This window comes from Melopsittacus undulatus, chromosome 2, assembly GCF_012275295.1.
Source record: "Melopsittacus undulatus isolate bMelUnd1 chromosome 2, bMelUnd1.mat.Z, whole genome shotgun sequence".
NCBI classification, from domain to species: domain Eukaryota; kingdom Metazoa; phylum Chordata; class Aves; order Psittaciformes; family Psittaculidae; genus Melopsittacus; species Melopsittacus undulatus.
In genome coordinates, this window is record NC_047528.1 from 77,743,497 (window position 1) to 77,764,048 (window position 20,552).

The following is a 20,552-nucleotide window of genomic DNA, read 5'->3' on the forward strand; positions in this document are numbered from 1 at the left end:
GGGTGTCCCTGTAAATCAATCTGTGTGTTCAGACTGTATGAATACAGGCTTTTATACCACATACAGTCATTTGTGTGTGGCGATCCCAGAGGTGAAAGGCGTTTTGGTTCCCTCTGCATGAACTTTGCAGAAACGTAGAGAGCACACAGGATTTCCTCACCATTATTTATCAATACACCAAGTGGCATTTGCTACTAAGGCTGCTTATGGTGAGGTCTTCTTCTCGGAAAGAAGAATTTAAGAAATTCCTTCTGCGTTTTTTACACAGGGTGTTTAGGTGTTTGCTTGTGTTTATTAACATTCATGTGTCTAGTTTGGGGGTTCACCTCTTGTATTACTACTTGAATGAAACACTTCACTGACTGCTGCCTAATTCCATGTTCTTGGTAGCTCAGTAAAGTGTTTCGATCCCAATTCTGTTTAAACCCCATGGACTTGGCAGCTTTTCCTTGCAACACTCAGGGAAAACGAGTAACTGACTCAGTTGTGTAGAACAGTTTCAAAGCCCTCTGCTAAGTATCACCTCAGGGTACTGTATAGAGGGCGCAGATTTAGAGACTGGCAACAAATGCCTCCAGCACGTTTGTTCAAATCCTTGAAATGCAGAATGACGCTGGTCTCTCTCCCATAGGCTTATTTCTTGCACAGTCTGTCAGGGGACTGGCTTCCCTTGGGACCTGCACTGCAGATAGCCCCTCAGACCTACGTCAGAGCTTGTCATGCAGAACTGTATTCTATAGCCCCATCACAGAAGGCCACCAAATTGGTCAGAAAGGATTTCCCATTAGTGAAGCCCTCCTGCAGCAGGAGCTGAGCTGTGAGACACTGTCAGTAGCTGAAAGGTGTTAGGGAAGCTGAGAGGGAGCTGGACTGCTTGCTCCAGGCCCAGGCTGGGCAGGGGCCTCAAGCGTCCCTCATAGCGCATACAGAAAAGGAGGAGGGCAGTAATCCAGGGAGCTGGGAGCTAGTAACAAACAAAATCAAAAGGGAAAGGAAGGGGAAAGGGAAGGCGAAGCGGAGGGGAAGGGGAAGAGGAAGGGAAAGGTAAAGGGAAGGAGAAGGGGAAAGGAAGAAAAAGGGAAGGGGAAGTGGAGGGAAGGGAAGGAGAAAGGAAAGGAAAAGGAAGGAGAAAGGAAAGGAAAGGAGAAAGGAAAGGGAAAAGGACCCACCAAAAAAAAAACAGGAGGAAGACGACAAACGGAAGGGGCTTTCTCCGTGCTCCAACGTCCCCATCCAGAATTGCTTCACAGTGCTGCAGGGGGCTAATGAGGAAACTCACACTGCACCAAATTAACTTCCTGCTGATATATTGGTAAAGAGGATCACTACTGGTGCCACCAGGAGAAAGCAGGGGGTCACAGTAGCAGGGGACTCTACTTTGAAGGGTACAGAGGCACCCATCTGTTGGCCTGATCTCAAGGGAGAGTTGCCTACCAGGAGCTTGGATCAGGGATGTTGCTGAGAGGCTGCCTGATTTTGTAAGCCCCCTGACTATTACACGCTTCTTCTGGTCTATGTGGGTGCTAGCGATACTGACAGCAGTAGCCTGGGAATCATTGAGAAGGACTACAGAGCCCTGGGAGAGGTGGTTAGGGGCTCTGGAGCTCAGATAGTTTCTTCATCAATTCTCTGGGTCAAAGGGGAGGACCTTGAAAAGGCCATGTAAACTTGGCAGGTTAATAAATGGTTAGAAGGGTAGTAATTAGGGGGTTTGGTTATTTACAACATGGGACTCTATTTGGGAGGCGAGATCTACTGGAGGCTGATGGAGCTGGTCTGACAAAGAGGGGAAAGAGCTGCTTTGGTAGGAGACTTAACAGGCTGGTCAAGGCAGCTTTAAACTAGATGTGATGGGTGAGGGGAGCATAATTTCATCCCAACACACCCAGTCATTTGCCAGCACCTCTAATAACTGCTGGGAGCAATGCAGAGCTACTGCAGCCGCTCCAGCCAATGAGCCATCTTTATTGGAGCTCAGCTCAGATGCCTCTTTTCCTGGGTTCAGCAGTAGCAGTCATTTTTTCTCCTTCTCAGTAGCTGGTGCAGTGCTGTGGTTTTGACTTTCAGCCTGGGAACAGCACTGATAACATCAATGTTTTTAGTTGTTGCTCAGTAATGTTTACTCTGACCAAGGACTTTTCTGAGTCTCACGCTCTGACAGGGAGGAGGGGAAGCCGGGAGGAAGCAGAGACAGGACACCTGACCCAAACTAGCCAAAGAGGTATTCCATACCACAGCACCTCATGCCCAGTATATAAACTGGGGGCAGTTATCCTGAAGGGCTAGATCACTAGGTCGGGCTGGGTATCGGTCGGCAGTTGGTGAGTGGTTGTATTCTCTTCCCTTGTTATTTCCCTTATCATTATTATTATTGGTGGTAGCAGTAGTGGTTTGTGTTATACCTTAGTTACTGCACTGTTCTTCTCTCAACCCATGGGAGTTACATTCTTTCCATTCTCCTCCCCAACCCTCTGGGAGTGGGGGAAGGAAGGCAGGGGTGGGGAGTGAGTAAATGGCTGCATGGTTTCTGGGTTACCAGCTGGGTTTAAACCACGACACCTCTACACAAACGCCCATACTAAGGGGATTAAATAAGAGGAATTAGAGAGGTGTGCTCATCTATGGGATTTTGACATTGTTGGAATCACAGAAACATGGTGGGATGGCTCCTATGACTGGAGTGTTGGAATGAAAGTTTATAGGTTCTTTAGGAAAGACAGCCTAGGCAGACAGAGAGTTACTATTTATGTCAGTGATAGGCTGGAGAGGATGGAACTCTATCTGGGAACAGATGATGAGTCAGAGAGCTTTTTGGTCAGGTTCAAAGAGAGAACTGCGATGGGTGACATTACTATTGGGATCTGTAACAGGCTGCCTGCTCAGGAGGACTCTGCAGATGACATAGTCTATAGACAGATAGGAGAAGCCTCATGCTTGTAGGCCCTTAACCTCATGGGGGATTTCAACCACTCTGATATCTGTTGGAGAGATGGTACGGCCCGGCACAGGCAATCCAGGAGGTTCCTTGACTGTGTGGAAGACAATTTCCTCTTGCAAGTAACAGCCAACAAGGAGAGGTGACATGGTTGACTCCATACTCACCAACAGGGAGGGGCTGGTGGGGAATGTGATGCTCCAGGGCAGCCTTGGTTGCAGCAATCATGAGATGGTTGAATTCGAGATCCTCAGGACAGTGAGAAGAGCGTGCAGTAAGCTCACTGCCCTGGACTGCAAGAGAGCAGACTTTGGCCTCTTCAGGAACCTGCTTAGTAAGGTTCCATGGGATAAAGCCCCACAGAAGGCGGGGGGGGGGCAAGAATGCTCGTTGATATCCACCTACTCCAAGCTCAGGAGTGTTGCATCCTGACTAGAGGGAAATGCAGCAGGAAGGCCAGGAGGCCCACTAATGAATAGATAAGGAACTGCTGAGAAAACTTAGAAGGAAAAAAGAAGTTTATAAAAGGTGGAAGCGAGGACAGTGTCCTGGGTTCAGCAGCCTGGGAAGAGTACAGGGACATTGTCCAGGAAGCTAGGGTCAGGAAAGCTAAGGCCTGGTTAGAATCAAGTCTGGCAAGGGATGTGAAAGATGACACTTCTATTGGTATATCACAAGCAAAAGACAGACTAGGGATGATGTGGACTCTCTCCGAAAGCTATCAGAAGAACTGGCTACCCTGGATTTGGAGAAGGCTGAGGTTTTCAATTACTTCTTTGCCTCAGTCTTCACTGGCAAGTGCTCTGGCCATACCATCGAAGTCTTGGAAGAGGCAAGAACTGTGAGAATGAAGACCCTAAGCCCATTGTAGGAGAGGATCTGGTTCGAGAGCATCTTAAGAACCTGAACATACACAAGTCCATGGGACCTGATGAAATCCATCCATGGGTCCTGAAGGAGCTGGCGAATGAAATTGCAAAGCCACTGTCCATCATATTTGAAAAATCATGGCAGTCAGGCGAAGTTCCCGACGACTGGAAAAAGGGAAATATAACCCTCATTTTCAAGAAGGGGAAAATGGATGACCCAGGGAACTACAGACCAGTCAGTCTCATCTCTGTGCCTGGCAAAATCTTGGAGCAGATTCTCCTGGAAGGCATGCTAAGGCACATGAAAAACAACAAGGTGCTTGGTGACAGCCAACATGGCTTCACTAGGGGGAAATCCTGCCTGACCAATTTGGTGGCCTTCTATGATGGGGCTCCGGAACTGATGGACAGGGGTAGAGCAGCTGACATCATCTACCTGAACTTGTGCAAAGCATTCGACACTGTCCCACATGACATCCTTGTCCCTAAACAAGAGGGACATAAATCTGATGGATGGACAACTCAGTAGATAAAGAACTGGCTGGATGACCACACACTAGCAGTTGTGGTCAGCGGCTCAATATGCAATTGGAGACCAGTAACAAGTGGTGTCCCTCATGGGTCAGTTTTAGGACCAATTTTGTTCAACATCTTTGTCAATGACATGGACAGTGGGATTGAGTGTGCCCTCAGCAAGTTTGCTGATGACACCAAGCTGTGTGGTTTGGTTGATACGCTGGAGGGAAGGAATGCCATCCAGAGGGACCTTGACATGCTTGGGAGGTGGGACCACGCCAACTTCATGGAGTCCAACAAAGTGAAGTGCAAGGTCCTGCACCTGGGTTGGAGCAATCCCAGCCACAGCTACAGGTTGGGCAGAGAAGAGATTCAGAGCAGCCCTGTGCAGGACTTGGGGTGTTGGTCGATGAGAAAATGAACATGAGCTGGCTTCATTGTGCGCTCGCAGCCCAGAAAGCCAACCGTATCCTGGGCTGCATCAAAAGGAGCGTGACCAGCAGGTCAAAGGAGGTGATCCTGCCCCTCTACTCTGCTCTCGTGAGACCTCACCTGGATTATTGCATACAGTTCTTGTATCTCCAACATAAGAAGGACATGGACCTGCTGGAACAAGTCCAGAGGAGGGCCACGAGGATGATCAGGGGATTGGAGCTCTTTCCATACAAAGGTAGGCTGAGAAAGTTGGGTCTGTTCAGCCTGGAGAAGAGAAGGCTGCGTGGAGACCTCATAGCAGCCTTCCAGTATCTGAAGGGGGCCTACAAGGACGCTGGGGAGGGACTTTTCATTAGGGACTGCAGTGATAGGACAAGGGGTAATGGGTTCAAACTTAAACAGGGGAAATTCAGGTTAGATATAAGGAAGAAGTTATTTACTGTAGGGGTGGTGAGGCACTGGAACAGGTTGCCCAGAGAAGTGGTAAATGCTCTGTCCCTGGTAGTGTTTAAGGCCAGGTTGGACACAGTCTTGGGTTGACATGGTCTAGTGTGAGGTGTCCCTGCCCATGGCAGGGGGGTTGGAACTAAATGATCTTAAGATCCTTTCTAGCCCAAACCATTCTGTGATTCTGTAAGAAATTTTTTACAATGAGGGTGGTAAAATACTGGCACAGAGAGGTGGTGGATGCACTGTCCCTGGAGACAGTGAAGTCCAGGCTGGATATGGTTCTGGACTCCCTGATCTAGTTGAAGATGTCCCTGCTCATTGCAGAGGGATTGGACCACACGACCTTTGAAGGTCCTTTTCAACTCAAACTATTCTATGATTCTATGATCACCAGGCATGGTGTGAAACATTTTATTAAAGACAGCCCTTCTGTTTGCAAGCTGGGCATTCATACTGAAGGACTGTGGCCTCAGCCAGTGCTGGTGCAAGGCAGATTGACTGCACAGGTGGACACCAACGCATTTGCCTCAGGGAATGGTGCTCAGCCACACTTGCCCAGGCACTCAAGGAGCTCCATGCGGATAGCAATGCGCACATGCCAGCCCAGTGGGATGAGGCGGATGTAGCGGGCCACAATGGGTGGCCGCAGCAGGTTCTGCACTGAGGATGAGCGGTCCGAATTGCCATAGAAAACCTGTGGAGAGAGGTATGGGCAGGTGGTTAGGGGGCTAGAAATCCTGCGCCATGAGTGTGGGATGCCTGTGCAGAGCAGAGAAGGAGGAGGCTCCCTCTCCTTCACCCCCAAAATTCAAGACTAAAAATATCCAGGTGCAGAAAATTTGTCACACTGACAGGGTTTTCTGAGTAAGTTACTTTCCCCCTGTTGTTTCTGCACTTTTTATGGTTAGGCTGGACTTAATCTCCCCCCATTCTCTGTCAATTGCCACAGTGCAAGGCACTTCATGTTTGGAGTGAATATGGTTGGTCTTGGCTGTTTGCATTTCATGAACAGGGCTCCCAGACACACTGATTTAGACAAAAAAAATGTATTCAGGGACCTTTTTCCTCTTCTTGGCCATGCTGCCACATCTCCTCCTGCCAAGGCTTATACTCAGAGAAAGCTCAGCATCTACCTAGGGGTACAGAAGCCAGTACTTCAGCAAAGCCATCAGAGCCTCCCATGCTGGGATGGGGCAATCCCCACAGATGGATACTGAGGATGGCTAGGAGGCAGCAGCCTTCGCATCCCCCAGCCCAGGTGGGATGCAGATGTACAGCAGGCACCACTGTACCATCTCCCTAGTGCAGTTTTTTGCTTCAAACCAACCCCTAAGTGCAGCATGACAGTAGTTCAGTGGGTTGTGACTTGACTAGTTGTAGATTTTGTCTCAGGGTTTTTTCTGTGTTGTCATCATGCATTAGCCCTGAATTTATGGCAAAAGGAGCCCCCATTTTTCAGTGCTCAGGCATGGCTGGGGTTCTGTGGCTGCATTCAAGAAAGAGGTTCCATCATGGAGGTGCTGCCTCCTCTGTCAGCTAATGCCTCCAAGCTTAATGTGGAGTCCCCTGTTATCATTAGAAAATATTTAAAATTCATTCTGCCTGTCTGTGGCTGGTCAGTGTGGAACTCACCCTCACCACATGGGAGGATGCCCTGACTCTGTGCTGCCCCTGGACCTGGGGTGGGCACCAGGCCACATCCACGCTGCTCCTTTCACAGAGCCCCCCTCTAGTGGCACCTCCCCAGCAGGACCTGGTTTGTTCATGTCACCAAATAGGCCACCCCTGCACCAGTGGCCAAAGTGCAAAGTCCACCGACCCGGTTGTTGCCAGTCTGGTCCTTGTAGTAAACCCAGTTGAGGTTTTCGTCAGTGCGGTACTGCATGCTGTACTTGGTCATCCATTCATCGGCATCACAGCGCCCCTGCGTGAGGATCCCCGAGATCACCTTCACCTCTTTCAGGTCGATCTGCAGCCACTGGCTGTTGTCCTGGTACTTTGAGAGCCACGCGCACCTGGGGGGACACCACTGAACCCAATACATCCGCCAGCACTGCCCTCCTGGGCAGGCCTCCTGTTCCCACACAGACAAGGGTCCCTGGTCCATGAGGCCCCCTGGGGAGGCATTTCTGGACTCACCCGAAGCCTTGACCATTGAGGCGGGCCTTGTTGGCAGTCCAGGAGGAGTACCAGCCTGTGTACTGTTCAGGGTTGGAGCAGCTTATCTGGTCTGGGGTGACAGCGCCGGACTCAAAGCCCAGGGGCTTGTGGTAGGGGCACTCTGCAGAGCAAAGGAAAAAATACCTTAAGGGTGTCTTTGTTCCCTGGGTGTGTTTGTACATGTGTTGTCAACACCTTCCGGGGTTTCACTGCTCCCTCTTCTCCTTGGCCAGGATGGTGGGGATGCTCTTAGACCCAGACTACAAACCCTACAGTATTTGCTGCACAGGGCCATGGTGTCTCCATTTTTAACTTGTGTGAATTTCTAACTCTTATCTCTCTATCAAACTTATTAAACCTGTGCTGCCTGCAGCATTTTGAAGGGAAGGTTTTATTCAGATGTTGCGTCCAAATTTCCTTCTTGCAAGCATGTGGAAGCAGATCCAGACTGGAACCCATTGACCTGAATCCAGCCTCCAGGTTGTCAGTCTCTGCCTGGTTCTTGGAGAAATGCCTTTTCTTACTGGGCTTTATCTCCTTCTGCTCCTCCTCACTGACTTGATTTATGGCCATGCCTGCATGGCAAAATTGCTGAATCTGCTCTGATCATCCCTCAGATCTTCTGCATTTTTTGCTATGGGGACTGTCTCTGTATCTGGAGAAAGCCATCTTGTGGAAAACCTGTGGATACTCTGGTGCCAGTGAGATTTCATGCTTGGCCTGCTGAAGGCTTAAGGATCTCCATCTGAGGTTTTGCCTTCCAATCTTCAGGCTACCAGACCTGATCCCACAGCTGTCTTCCACCACAGTGAGAAGTTCAGCAAGACTGCTGGCTGCAAAACCCCTAGGGGCAGAAATACTCCTTCACTATCAAAAACTTCTGTGGTGGGTCACACACAGTGCTCTGGAAGACAAGCCTTTAGTCATGCTGCCATGCAGAGAACCTACATGCTGCCTGAACATAGTTGTGAGGTTTTTTTGTTACAAATGGCAGACATGCAGGGAGCATCAGTGGGCACCCAGGGCTTGGCACAACTGCAGCTTCCCTGGTTCAGTGACTGCAGCCATGCAGTCAATGTCTCATTAGCATGCTCCACTATGACTATATCCTATGCATCAATATCTCATTAACATACCTTGCTCAGTCAGTACCTCATTAACATGTTTTTCCCCGTGGAGGAACATAGCTGCTGTCCCACTTTCCTCCAGGCATGGAAACATCATGTTTTTCCACCATGTTAAAACCCTTGCTGGGCCGGGCTGACCTGGCCCTGTGTTGTTTACTGCTCAGCAGGCTTATCTCAAACACTTCGTAACTTTGCTTTTAGCAATACAAATCCTCTGACCACACAACTGTAATGCAATTAGCAGGTCACCTTCTGGCATGTCCAGCTGCCCCATGTGCACGGACACACAAAACGGATGCCTGGTGCCCTCCTGGCCAAACCGGCTGAGCAATTTAATGCTGTTACTGCAAACCTCGAGAAAACTCATGGAGTGGTTGTGAGGCCAGCTGCTCCCCTCCAGTCCTGCCAGAGACAGCTCTGCAGCACATCAGCACGGTTGCTCTGCAAAGCGTCACCAGGCAGCGGAGGTGTGAGGCCTCACCACTATGGCTGGGCTGGGCTGGGGAGAGAGACAAGCCGGGAGACACAGTGAGGAGATCCATTATTCAGAAGAATAGCCTTTATTAGTCAAGGAAGATACCTTCATTACTCAGCTACATATTGCTAATGTGTGAGAGCACCCCTCACAACTGGCCTGGCCAAGAAACCTAGAGCTGCTCCTCTCATACGTGTCCCTCAGCCATGGAGAGATCAACCAAACCTGCCACGTCTCCTTTCCTTCCCTTTCAAGGAACAAAGTTTTAAAATGAAAGCAGGTAAGTTTATATTGGACATAGAGAAAAAAAAATTTTGTGACTCTGTTGGTGAGCCACCGGAGCAGGCTGTCTAGAGAAGTTGTGGATGCCTCATCACTAAAATTACACAAGGTCAGGCTGGACGAGGCTTTGAGAAACCTAGTCTAAGGAGAGATGTCTTTGCCAAAGGACAGTAGGCTCATTGATGATCCTATGACAAAGAAGAGTTGTGGTAGCCAGCACTTTGAAGGAGCGGTGAGCCCAGACGGGGCTGTACCAGCTCAGGTTTATGCCTGGGGTAGTGCATATGGGTTTCTTGCATAAGACACTGGAGGAAACCCTCAGAACAGGACATATAAAGTGTCATTTCTGGAACACCTATAAGTGATTCTTCTGCATCACAACTGCTATCTACAGCAAAAGCCTTTTTCCCTTTCAGACCTACCCCAGCAGGCAGCCCTATGGAGATAACAGCTGCAGAAACCAGAATGACAGTGTGAGAAGCCATAACCCTTTATTACTAGGGGTTTTGGGGGCTGCTCTGCTCTGGGGGCAAGACACCACTCATGCACACTGGTTGAATCCTCCCCTTGTAGTTTCTCCGGACAGGGAAGAAGCCTGTGGGCAATGTTCAAGCTGGTTGAGCCCCAGGCAGATGTGGCCTCCACAGGAGCAGGATGCACAGAGGGAGAGCTCAGGGAAAGCAGATGGCCCAACCAGGATGACTGGAATGCCTCTGTGCTTGTCAGCTCCCTCACACTGTAGGAGGGAAAACTTTAGGTCCAGCAGAAGCATGGAATAGAAACAACTGGGGGTTTATACCTCGCATTTCTATTTGTGCCAGGCTCTGCCAATGGTGTCGTATCTTCTTGTCAACACGTTTTATTTGCTTTGTAGTCTGCCCTGACTTCCACTGGGAGCTATTTCAAGATAATTCACTTAAACTTCTCCTCCTCCAGGGCACAGCCATGACACTGAGCACTGGGGAGATGTTTCCCCTGTGTATCTCCCCTGGGGAAATGGAGCAGCATAACATACATCTAGTTGCATAGCCTCTTGCAGGAGCTGGGAGGAAGTGGTTGCTAGTGGGCATGAGGCTGTTGCATGCCACCCAGCTGCAGCTGGGATGAACACATCAGTATGACAGAGGCACAAATTAAAGTGCAGCTTCTGTAGAACACACGAGTTAAACTTGAAGGTGAGCTGGGTACTGATAAAACCTTGCTGGGATAACACAGCGGGGAAAATGTGGCAGAGAATAACAAAGAAAGAGCTTGATCAGAAACCTGTAAAACATAATCTGTGAGGAGTGGCTGAAGGAGCTGGGCAGAGGCAGCCTGGAGAAAACTCAAGAAAAACCCCACGTTTGTGGTCTTTTACTCTATAAAAATATGCTGCAAAGAAAGAATAAGCTGTTTTTCTTGACCCTTGGAAAGAGGACACAAAGTACCAGGCTAAACTTCAGCAAGGGAAGATGAGCCCAGGTGTTAAAAAGGTTTCTTACAGCATACTGTGTTAGTTGCCCCAGGCAGTTTCCCATACGGGTGTGGAGGGCTGTAGGACAGGGCAGACAAGCACCCACTGGCACCCACCAGCCTGGGCCACTCTGGGTGATCTCCCAAGGTCCACGCGTGACCTCTGCTGCTACTGTCCCTCTGCCTGATGATGCAGGGTCACCCTGCACCTCCCACTAGTACAGCTCCCCTGGCCCCACCAGCAGCTGGGATTGGCACAAATACTAGTAACATGCCACCTATGCCACTGCAGGGTGCAATGGGGGAGCTGCTGAAGATCACCAGACAGACATGACTAAAAGTGCACTGGCCCCTTACCTGGCATGCACTCTAAGCTGTTGGTCCTGCTGGACCACACCGAGTTAGGACCTCCTTGACAGTCACATTTGCAAGCCTTGCTGTGCCACAGCTCCAGCCTCTCATCCTTAAGGGAAGGTAAAAACCAGTAATAAATCAACATAGTCATCAACAATAGTGACATGAGATTAATCTGAGTACTGAAGCACCCACTCAGGCTGCTGAACCTTCTCTGAGCCCCATCCTTCATGTCAGCCTGCCATGAAACATGGGATGACTGCCCATTGGATTCAGAAGTGGGAGTATGTGCCTGGGCTTGGAGGCCCAGGTGCCATCCCTCCTTCTGCCCTGAGGCACCAGAACTGGGCAATGCCAAACCCTCAGCATTTGCCTAGCAGCCAAACCAGCCAGAGACTCTTACCTCTCCTGGGGAAAGGGCCATGGCAGCTGCAGCAGCGGGCATGGAAGGAAGAATAGAGAGATCAGAAATGAAAAGGCTGCAAGCAAATGTTAGGAAATGCAATGAACATTTACTCCTGAGCTGGGAACAAGTAAAGTGAGGAAGGACTGACAAATCTACTGTGTTTTCCCAAGTTAACTGCAGGGGAAAGAAGAGAACATGCTCAGGAACAGAGCACTATGTGTGCTTGTGTGGGTCCTACTCTTTCACTGTGTTTTCTTTTTGATGTTTTTGGCATCTCCTCTTTCTGATCAGATACACCTGAAACATCCTGAGGAGAAACCCAGGCCAGCCCCCTTGGCTTCTGCTTTATCGCTGATCTTGCTCCTATCCCTTTTTGCAATCTTCTTGCCTCACAGTTTCTCTTTCTTATTGTGCCCTGTGTGAGCTAGTGAGCCCCAAGGGTGAAATCCCAGCATGGTGACACTGCAAACCACCAGGGCCTTTGGAGGAGATGGGACACCCCGCAAGGTGTCTGGCCTGAGAGCACTCCCTCTGGATGGGATAGAGGAAAATGAAATGTAAATAGGTCTTTCCAATCCATATTACATACAAGACTTTTTTTTTGTTTTTTCTTAAAGAAAACCAGTTGTCGTGGCTGTAGAGGAAGAGCCACAAGAGATTTTTGTAGCATCTGACCTGGTTTATCTCCTGCCTGTCACTGAGCAATGGCTTTTTCTAGTGAAGTCCAAAGCAGGCTATGTTAATATGTTATGCTGGACCATCAGCATAGTGCCCAGTCAACTATGAAAACAAAATAATTGAAAAAAATAGTCCCATGGCTGCTGATAACTCATTAACACAAGTCAAATGTCAAACATCGTATATTCAATGCCAGCAGGGAATCTTCAAGCCACTAAGGACCAAGCTATTGAGCAAATAAAAACTTGTATGCAAGAGCCATTAGAAACCCCTCATCTCCAAGCAGGGATTTTGCGAATACAGAAAGAGGACCTTCTCACCAAATGAATAATTCTCCAATTATTCAGTAAAATCTAGTTATGATTTATTCATTCATATCTTGTCAATTTGCTGAGCCTAGGAAACTCCAACTAATGCTGGGAATTTACATCTCACATTTCTATAGCAAGTTTCATCTCAAAAGACTCACAGACTCTGTGCAATTATAATCAGCTGAAATATAAACTATATACAAAGCTCTTTTTATTACTGGAATGCAACAGCTCCTTGCATGTGACACTGAGCCTGAATGTATAAAGAGTCTGAAAGAAAGACCACAGCAAAGAACAAAATTATAAAGAAATGTAAAAAGGAAAATCCTTTCTTGGACACAGAGATGGTGTCCTTTGCTTCAGTGTCCCAGGGCAGCATTTCTGGCATCAGGAACTTACTGCATTAACCCAAGGCATCAGCCCCAGGAGTAGAAGCAAGCATCAATCTACAATAAAAAGATGTCACTTTTAGTCAGGCCCAAGATGGAGGCAGGAGGCACCCAGATACCATCAAGCTTAGCAGGAAGTCATGAGTGCACATCTCCAAATCTGGCCTCTCGGAAAGTGTAGGCTGGGGGCTACGCACAGCACCGCACTCCACCCTCCCCAGCACAGATGTCACCCAGCCAAGATCTGTGATCCATTGTGCAACAAGAAAACCAAAGCAGAGGTGCGAGCCCAAGGCCATGCTGTGCCACACAGGGCAGCTCAGATCAACTTAAACCAGAGGGAAGGTGGCTTAAGTTAACACTGCCTCTCATGGATCAATACAATACAAATACAATGCCATACAAATGAGGACTTGATCACCCATCAAAACTGTACCACCTTTGCCAATTAAAGCAGTGCAGTGCTTCTCGGGCCTGCTTGATGCTCTGTTTGACAATGATGCTGGAGTGGCACTGGCACCTGGGGCATGAGATGCAGGTTTTCAGGTGCCTCTCCTGCCCCTCCAGCCCATTGCACCCCAGCCAGCACAGCCTGCCATGAATCCCTACTGCCCAGCAATCACCAAGTAGGTCTGAGCTTGAGGGGCTGCAGAGTTGGCTCCTTCAGTCTGCAGGCACTCAACTTTCATTTAGACATGTGATTTAGAGGTCAACTTTGCCTTTCTGAGCTAGAAGAGGTTAACTGCTGAGGGCTCACTCCCACAAGTGGCTCAGCTGTCCGGCAGCTGCAGCATGAGACACAGGAAAGCAGCAGGCTTGGCTTGGGGTAAGCACAGCAGTCCTTCCTGAGCAACATGGCCTGATAACCCCTGGCATCAGGAGATGAGAGGAAAGGAAAAGATGCCCTTGCCTGCAGTCATCCAGAAAAAGTAGTAATTGATATATTGGTATGTTTACAGCTGTGATGGGTCCTGTCCTACAAAGGAAATGAAGAGGAAAGCTGTCTGCCAATAGTCTGAAAATGTGATGGCCAGCATGCGTTTATAGTGAGCATGTTTGCCTTCAAGGAAGGTTACAAAGATAATTGGTAACTGTAGGTCAGACAGAACAAATTGTTGCAATTCATGGGAGAGTCATAAGTCCTGCGTGGTCGCCAGGGGCTGTTGTTTTAAAAGTACAAGATTAAAAAAAACACAATACATTATAAAGGAAAAAGCCCTATCAACAGGCCCCCTCCCTCCCAGACATTCAGCAAACTATCAGTTAGTGAAATAAATTATAATCTTTGCAAATCTGTGAGAGGCAGGAAGATAAAGCATATACCTTTCCTGTCCCTCCATCCCTTCCCGCAGCATGGCATGTTCAATGCACTGCCATGCAAAAATGCCATCTTGTAGTGCAGGATTTGGGGACAGGAACTTGGGAAAGCACCAGGGGATGACTTTGTGCCTCATGGGAATGGGCTGAAGCATGGGACCTGGCAGCTTGGCAGCTGGTGCTGAGCAGGATGGGGGAAAGCGACCCCATGGACTGGGCCAGGTCTGGGGCAGAAGGAAAAGAGATGGCAGAGGCAGTCGTGAAATACTGGTGTGGAGAGGACAGAGGTTTCCTGAGGTGGAAGTGGTATAAAGCAGCAGCCACAGCTTGAGGCTAGGTAAGGAAATGAAGGGGCAAGCAGTAGCAAGGAAGCTCAGCTGCTGGCATTTTAGTGACAGCAACAGGTAACTGTGTCCCCCAGAAGATTTGTGGTTATTAATAACATGGTTAGATGGAGAAAGAAAGGAGGGAGTTAAGTGTGTGAAAAAGTAACACCAACAAAGGCAGGGTCCATTTCATAGAATCACAGAATTACAGAATGGTTTGGGTTGGCAGGAACTCTAAAGATCATTTAGTTCCACCCCCCCCTGCCATGGGCAGGGACACCTTCCGCCAGACCAGGTTGATCAAAGCCCCATCCAGCCTGGCCTTGAACACTGCCAGGGATGGGGCAGCCAATAAGCCAATAAGGCATTTTGGTAACATCAACTCTGAGAAATCATACTGAACATCCTGCCCGTAGGGCCATGACAGCAAGCCATCCTTTTTTTAGGGTGCCTAGAATTAATGACAGATGTGCAAGCATGAGAAAGCACATTTAAAATAAAACAGAGAAATAAAATATAACACAGAATAAACATCAGTCACTTGATTTGCCAGAGTAAGTTCACATAAACCTGGCCATTGCAGGTAAAGTATGTGGAAAATGTTAATGACTTTGTTTATTTCTTGACTTTACAATTTAGGTGGCCTAAAAGCTTAATCTGGAAAAGAGTTAATTTTGTCTTTCATCTCTGCAAGTATTAACTCCGTTTAACAGAGCTCAGAAAAATTAGCAAAATTATTTCCTCTCCTCCTAGTGAAGAGCACTCCCTCATGACACATCCCTTTCCTAGCATGGTGGCTCCTAGGTGCATAGCTAGTCAACTGCTTCCCTTCTGCATATAGGGCAGGGGAAAGGAAAAATGCTTAAAAAACAGAAAAATTGACTGGAGATCTGGAAAAGGGGTGAGTGGAATGAATGGCATTCATTTTAACACATTTTCTGAGAGGCACACCACTTCAAGACCCTGTTTTCTTTGAGCACCACATTAGAGAGCATCAGGAAGCAGAGCCAGGTACAGCACAGGGGGTCGAGACACTGAAAAAAAGCACTGTGGTACCTCTGTTGCCACTGGGTGCTAGTTTGTGGATTGCTGTATTATTAACCTCAGCTATTTTTACATCCCAACCGTGGAAATTGTACCAGGCAAGCACGACGATTCACATCGGGCTGCACCAGCCTCGAGCATGGTGCATATGGGGAAGCTGCCGCATCCCAGGCCACCATCATACATGGCATTTTCCTCATCTCTCCTTGCCCCTGTGCCAGATGTGACGGGACAGCCATGGCTGGTCCTCAGCTCCCCTTGGCAGGCGTAACCCCCTCACCCAGTCATTTGGTGGTTGCTCATTTGTTTTCACCTCAGGGCTTTTTCCATGGCCATGCTAAGCAGGATCCATACTGAGCTGAGCAAACAGTGCCTTTACTTGTAAAACGTGCAGGCTTTAAATGGTCAGGGCATATGCAGATCTGTGTCCACCAGAAGATCTGGGGAGTCAGGCTGTCCTGGTGAAAGCAGGCTGTTCATCCACAGACTTTCACCACCTAAAGCCACTCTATAGATGGTATTTTGGCCCTGGCAACCCCCAGGAAGGCAACAGGACCAGCACCAATGCCAGTCTGCAGAAGGGAGAAGGGCTCCTCTCTCCTGCTTTGATGCAGCTTCTGCTTTCCTCATTCCTTTTGTGGGGATTTTCTCATGGTTTCATTATTTTCATTTCCATTTCATTTTATTTAAATTATTTGTATTTGGTATCTATTTTCATTCATTTGTATTTTGTCTCATATAATATTTGCTGGTATTTATATTAAAATTATAAAAAAAACCTAGTTAAATAAGGACAATTATAACTATTTAATGAATTTCTCTTTTGTGCCAGCTGTTTTCATAATGTTTCCACATTTTTTTATGTTGTGAAGAGATGTGAAAAAAACCAAAAAAGTTTAAAAAAATCAACCTTTACCCTTTTTTTCTTAAGAGATGTGTAAATTTTTTTTTTCTCCAAAGTGTTCCCCTGAAAACTTTTGGCAATTTCTGATCTTATTGACATGTTTGTTCCTTCCTGCTTAGAGCTTAGAGCTACAAAGAACATTGCCTGCATGATGATTTAATTAGATATATTGACTATGCCAAAGGGCAGCACTAAAGATGTTATTTACTGTGATCTGAGGTGGGTTTGGGCCTTTGATTTTCATTTTTGTGGGTAAAAAAAGAAAATAATTCTTTTCAACTGCTGAGACGTGCTTATTTCCCAATGTGTAGAGCGCATGGCTGGAATAATGCAGCACAGGCATGTCACATTCAATGTGCTAAAAGCGTATTCATGTCACCCAGGGCTCAGGGTGCTCCCCCTCACCATATGGAGGGGCCCCAGCAGCTGCTGTGGCTCACATCGCTGGAGCCTGCCTGCTGCACCATATGCTACTGCTGCTGCTGTGATGGTGTCACCGGCAAACACAAGCTCAGCCAAGGTGTGGGGGGTGCTCCTCTACGCCACTTGTTTTGCCAGGGAAAATAAGTTAAGGAGCTTATCACGGCCTCAGCACATGTGGCTTAGGGGATTGGCCTAGCAACACCTGCTCCATGGTAGGAGAGGCAGCAGCGTGAGGTGAACCAGGGCAAAGCACCACTTCTTGCTCTTTATCCAGAAGAGGACATATGGACCACAAATCAGAGAAAGCCAGTAAACTAAGAAAACCAGTGAATTAAGAAAATAAATTCAATACCAAAGGAGCAATGCCTAGAAAGAGATCATACAAGTAATCTTTCACTGCAGGCTTTCCAAAAATATCCTGGTGTGGGTGTCTATTAAAAGCAAGCTGTGTCTGGGATATAGAGCAAGGTATGAACTCATTCCAAGGACTAACTGCAGGTTATGCCATGCATTGGGAAAAAATGATGGAGTCCAGGTAAAAAAACAGCCTTCCAAGAAGCTCAGTTACCAGTAACCTTCCCAGGTGAAACAAAGGAGAGCAAAGAGATACAGTATGAGGAGAACACACAAATATATGCTGGGAGATTAAAAAGCCCTAGTAATTAGACAGAGGGGGTTACAGCCAAACGTAAAAGGATGATGTGAAGGCATGGCTATTTAGGAAACATTTTCCTATCCATGAAATGTGGTAGACCAAAATATTCAATGTAAAGAAAGAAGGATAAAAAAAATAGACAAAGCAAAACACTGATAATTCAACATTAATGGGGGAAAAGATGGATTATCTGATAAATCTGTCCCCCACTCTGACAGATCATACTCTATTCACACATTAATGTTGGTAGATAATGCCCAGCACTTAGCAAAAGCAACCTTAGCCTTGTTTAAGACAACAGCAGCTTTGCTATTGGCTTTGATGAAGCCAGAATTAAACACAACCCACAAAAATGATCTTGTTCAACAGCTGAGTTCCACAGAAGGCGACCATGATCCTGAATACTCTGGCTGCTTCTAGCTCTGGTTTACCTGCTTTCATTGCTACTTGTCAGAAAAGTAAGTTTGAGAAAGCTTCAGAATTGATATTTTTCTTGACTTATGATTGCTTTTTGTTTCTAAAGTGCCTTTGGAAGGTTTTTCCAGGCCAATACACCTGAAAGAGACTTTTAAAAAACTATCTCCATCAGCAATGTCTTACTGGTATTGATCAGCTTTTCATTAATCAAGAGTTTGGATTAAGGAAGGACCAGTCTTTCATATTATACTGCACCTCATTTTTCAAATCAGCATTATTATTTACACACTGGCTCAGCTGCACTACAATTTTCTTTGCAAATTCATATTTTGACAAATTATATGGCAAATTTTTTACACTGCAATTATTTTGTAAAACAGTTTTACTACTGAATATTCATAGAGCTGTAAGAATGCTGCTCACTCATGTACATTAATTATGCATCTCCTCCACAATTTTGACTTTCCCCAAATTATTATGCCTCCATGAGAATGCAGTGAAGAGCTGTCTCTATACTCCACAGCCCCTGGTAGAAGCGTGGATGAGACAAGAAATACAAAGAGGGATGTCTGAAAGTGCCTTTCAGGAGGTAAAGTGCGTACCTTTGTACCAGAAAAGAAGAAACAGCAGGACGCTTCCCATCTTGAACTGCATCTTTTCCTTCCTCTTTTGAGAATAGCTCCTTAGCATGCTGCTAGGCTTACTGGGAAGGCATGAGATTAACTTAAGCATTGCCTAAGCACCTTACTCTCCTTCATTCTCATGATTTTATCAAGCACCATCAAGCCAACCACAAAATTATTATTGTCAAACTCAGTTATCTAGAACATCATGTATAACAGTTTTTAAGAGGTAAAAAGTACTGAGGTACTGAGTACAAATCTGATTCTGTATGGAGACATTTATTCAACTAAACAGGGAGATACCTACCTAGAAACCACATATATTCCCCATAGAAATGTAGTTGTCTAATGCTTATGAAATATATGTAACATTGTGCTGGTTTTGGCTGGGGTAGAGTTGATTTTCTTCATGGCAGCCAGCATGGGGTTGTGTTTTGGATTTGTGCTGGAAACCATGTTGATAACTCAGGGATGTTCTAGCTATTGCTGAGTAGTGCTTACACAGAGACAAGGCCTTTTCTCCTCCTCATACCACCCTACCAGCCAGCAAGTAGGCTAAGGGTGCACAAAGTTCTGGGAGGGGACAGAGCTGGGACAGCTGACCCCAGCTGACCAGAGGGACATTCCATACCATATGGCATCATGCAAAGCATATACAGCTGGGAAAAAAGAAGGAAGGGAGGAGATATGTGGAGTGATGATGTTTTTGTCTTCCCAAGTGACCATTACCATGAAGGAGACCTGCTTTCCTGGGGATGGACCTGCCTGACTATGGGAAATGGTGAATTAATTCCTTGGTTTTTTTGCCTGTGTGTGCATTTTTTTCTTTATCTGCTAAAGTGTCTTTATCTTGACCCACAAGTTTTCTCATTTTTACTCTTCCGATTCTCTCCCCCATCCCACCAGGGGAAGTGAGCAAGTGAGCAAGTGTCTGTGTGGGGCTGTGTGGGGTTAAAACACGACAAGTATGTATTGTCTATTGTATGTAGTATGTATTCATTATCTTCCATCCCAATTGTTTACCTCTACACTATCTATGCCTTTCCTAATAATAGCTGTAGAAATCTGCCCTGACCTTAATGCTCTTTCAGTCACCTAATAGCAATGGGTTGAAAACTGCAATTAGTAAATCAAATGGAAATTGCACATTTCAGTAGTTTACTTTCTGAGCTGTAAAAATCTCAAACTAAAAAAAGTAAACCTCCCTTTGCTAACAGTTCTACCTATGGTACCCTCTAATCAGCTTACATCAAAGAGAGTTACACATTTAATTATAAATGACTGAAAGATTCAAGACATAAACAGACTGCTAGTGATTCTGGTGGATCTTGCACCCATTCCTCCAATCTCTGATAATTACGTGCAATTAGCAGTGAGTTTTTAATGAAGATTTTTGAATGCAACTGCTTTGGAAACAGCTTTCGATGTTTCAGAAGATCTCAGATTGTATGCACGCAGAATAAAGTGCTGCATAGACCATGTATGCTGCTGCTGAATTAAACTAGACCTGTCTCTAGTTTTCTGGTGTACATCCATTCAAAAATCACTGTGTAAACAAGGATGCTGACTTTTTGGAAACAGTCTCCTAGGCAGGATTCATCTCACCTGCTTCTGGATACCCACATATTTGGAATGTTCTGTAAATGGGATGTCAGGGACAGCATCTCTCTGCAGATGCACCTCCAGTGCTACATCCTGCCCTCACCAGGGTGTGCAACATGACTGGGACAAGCCTCCTGCCAAGGGGGCTTGCTGCTTTGCTCAGCCTTGAGCAGTTTAACCCGCTCAACCCAACACTTTTCCCACTTTAATCTACCCTCACGGAGAGCACAGGCAATAACAGGCAGACCCCTGAATGGACACGGGCATCCTGCTTCTTGGACCTGGGCCAACCCACTCCAAACACTAGGAACATCAGTGCATGGCAGGGTGAGTAAGCAGGGTGGCTACAGAGACAAAGATTTCCAGAGCTCCTGAAGATGCTTGGATATCTATTCCCTCTTT

The 20,552-nt window shown here is 46.9% G+C and overlaps 1 protein-coding gene across 1 annotated transcript; it reads right to left on the reverse strand.

Moving 5' to 3' along the window:
* Positions 1–5,746: 5,746 nt before the first annotated feature.
* On the reverse strand, positions 5,747–18,657 carry RS1 (retinoschisin 1). Its single transcript, XM_005151472.3, has 6 exons — positions 18,528–18,657; positions 11,459–11,484; positions 11,059–11,164; positions 7,345–7,486; positions 7,025–7,220; positions 5,747–5,899 (listed from the first exon to the last, which is right to left on the reverse strand). The coding sequence occupies exons 1-6, from the start codon at positions 18,655–18,657 to the stop codon at positions 5,747–5,749; spliced, it is 753 nt and encodes a 250-aa protein (XP_005151529.2).
* Positions 18,658–20,552: the final 1,895 nt, after the last annotated feature.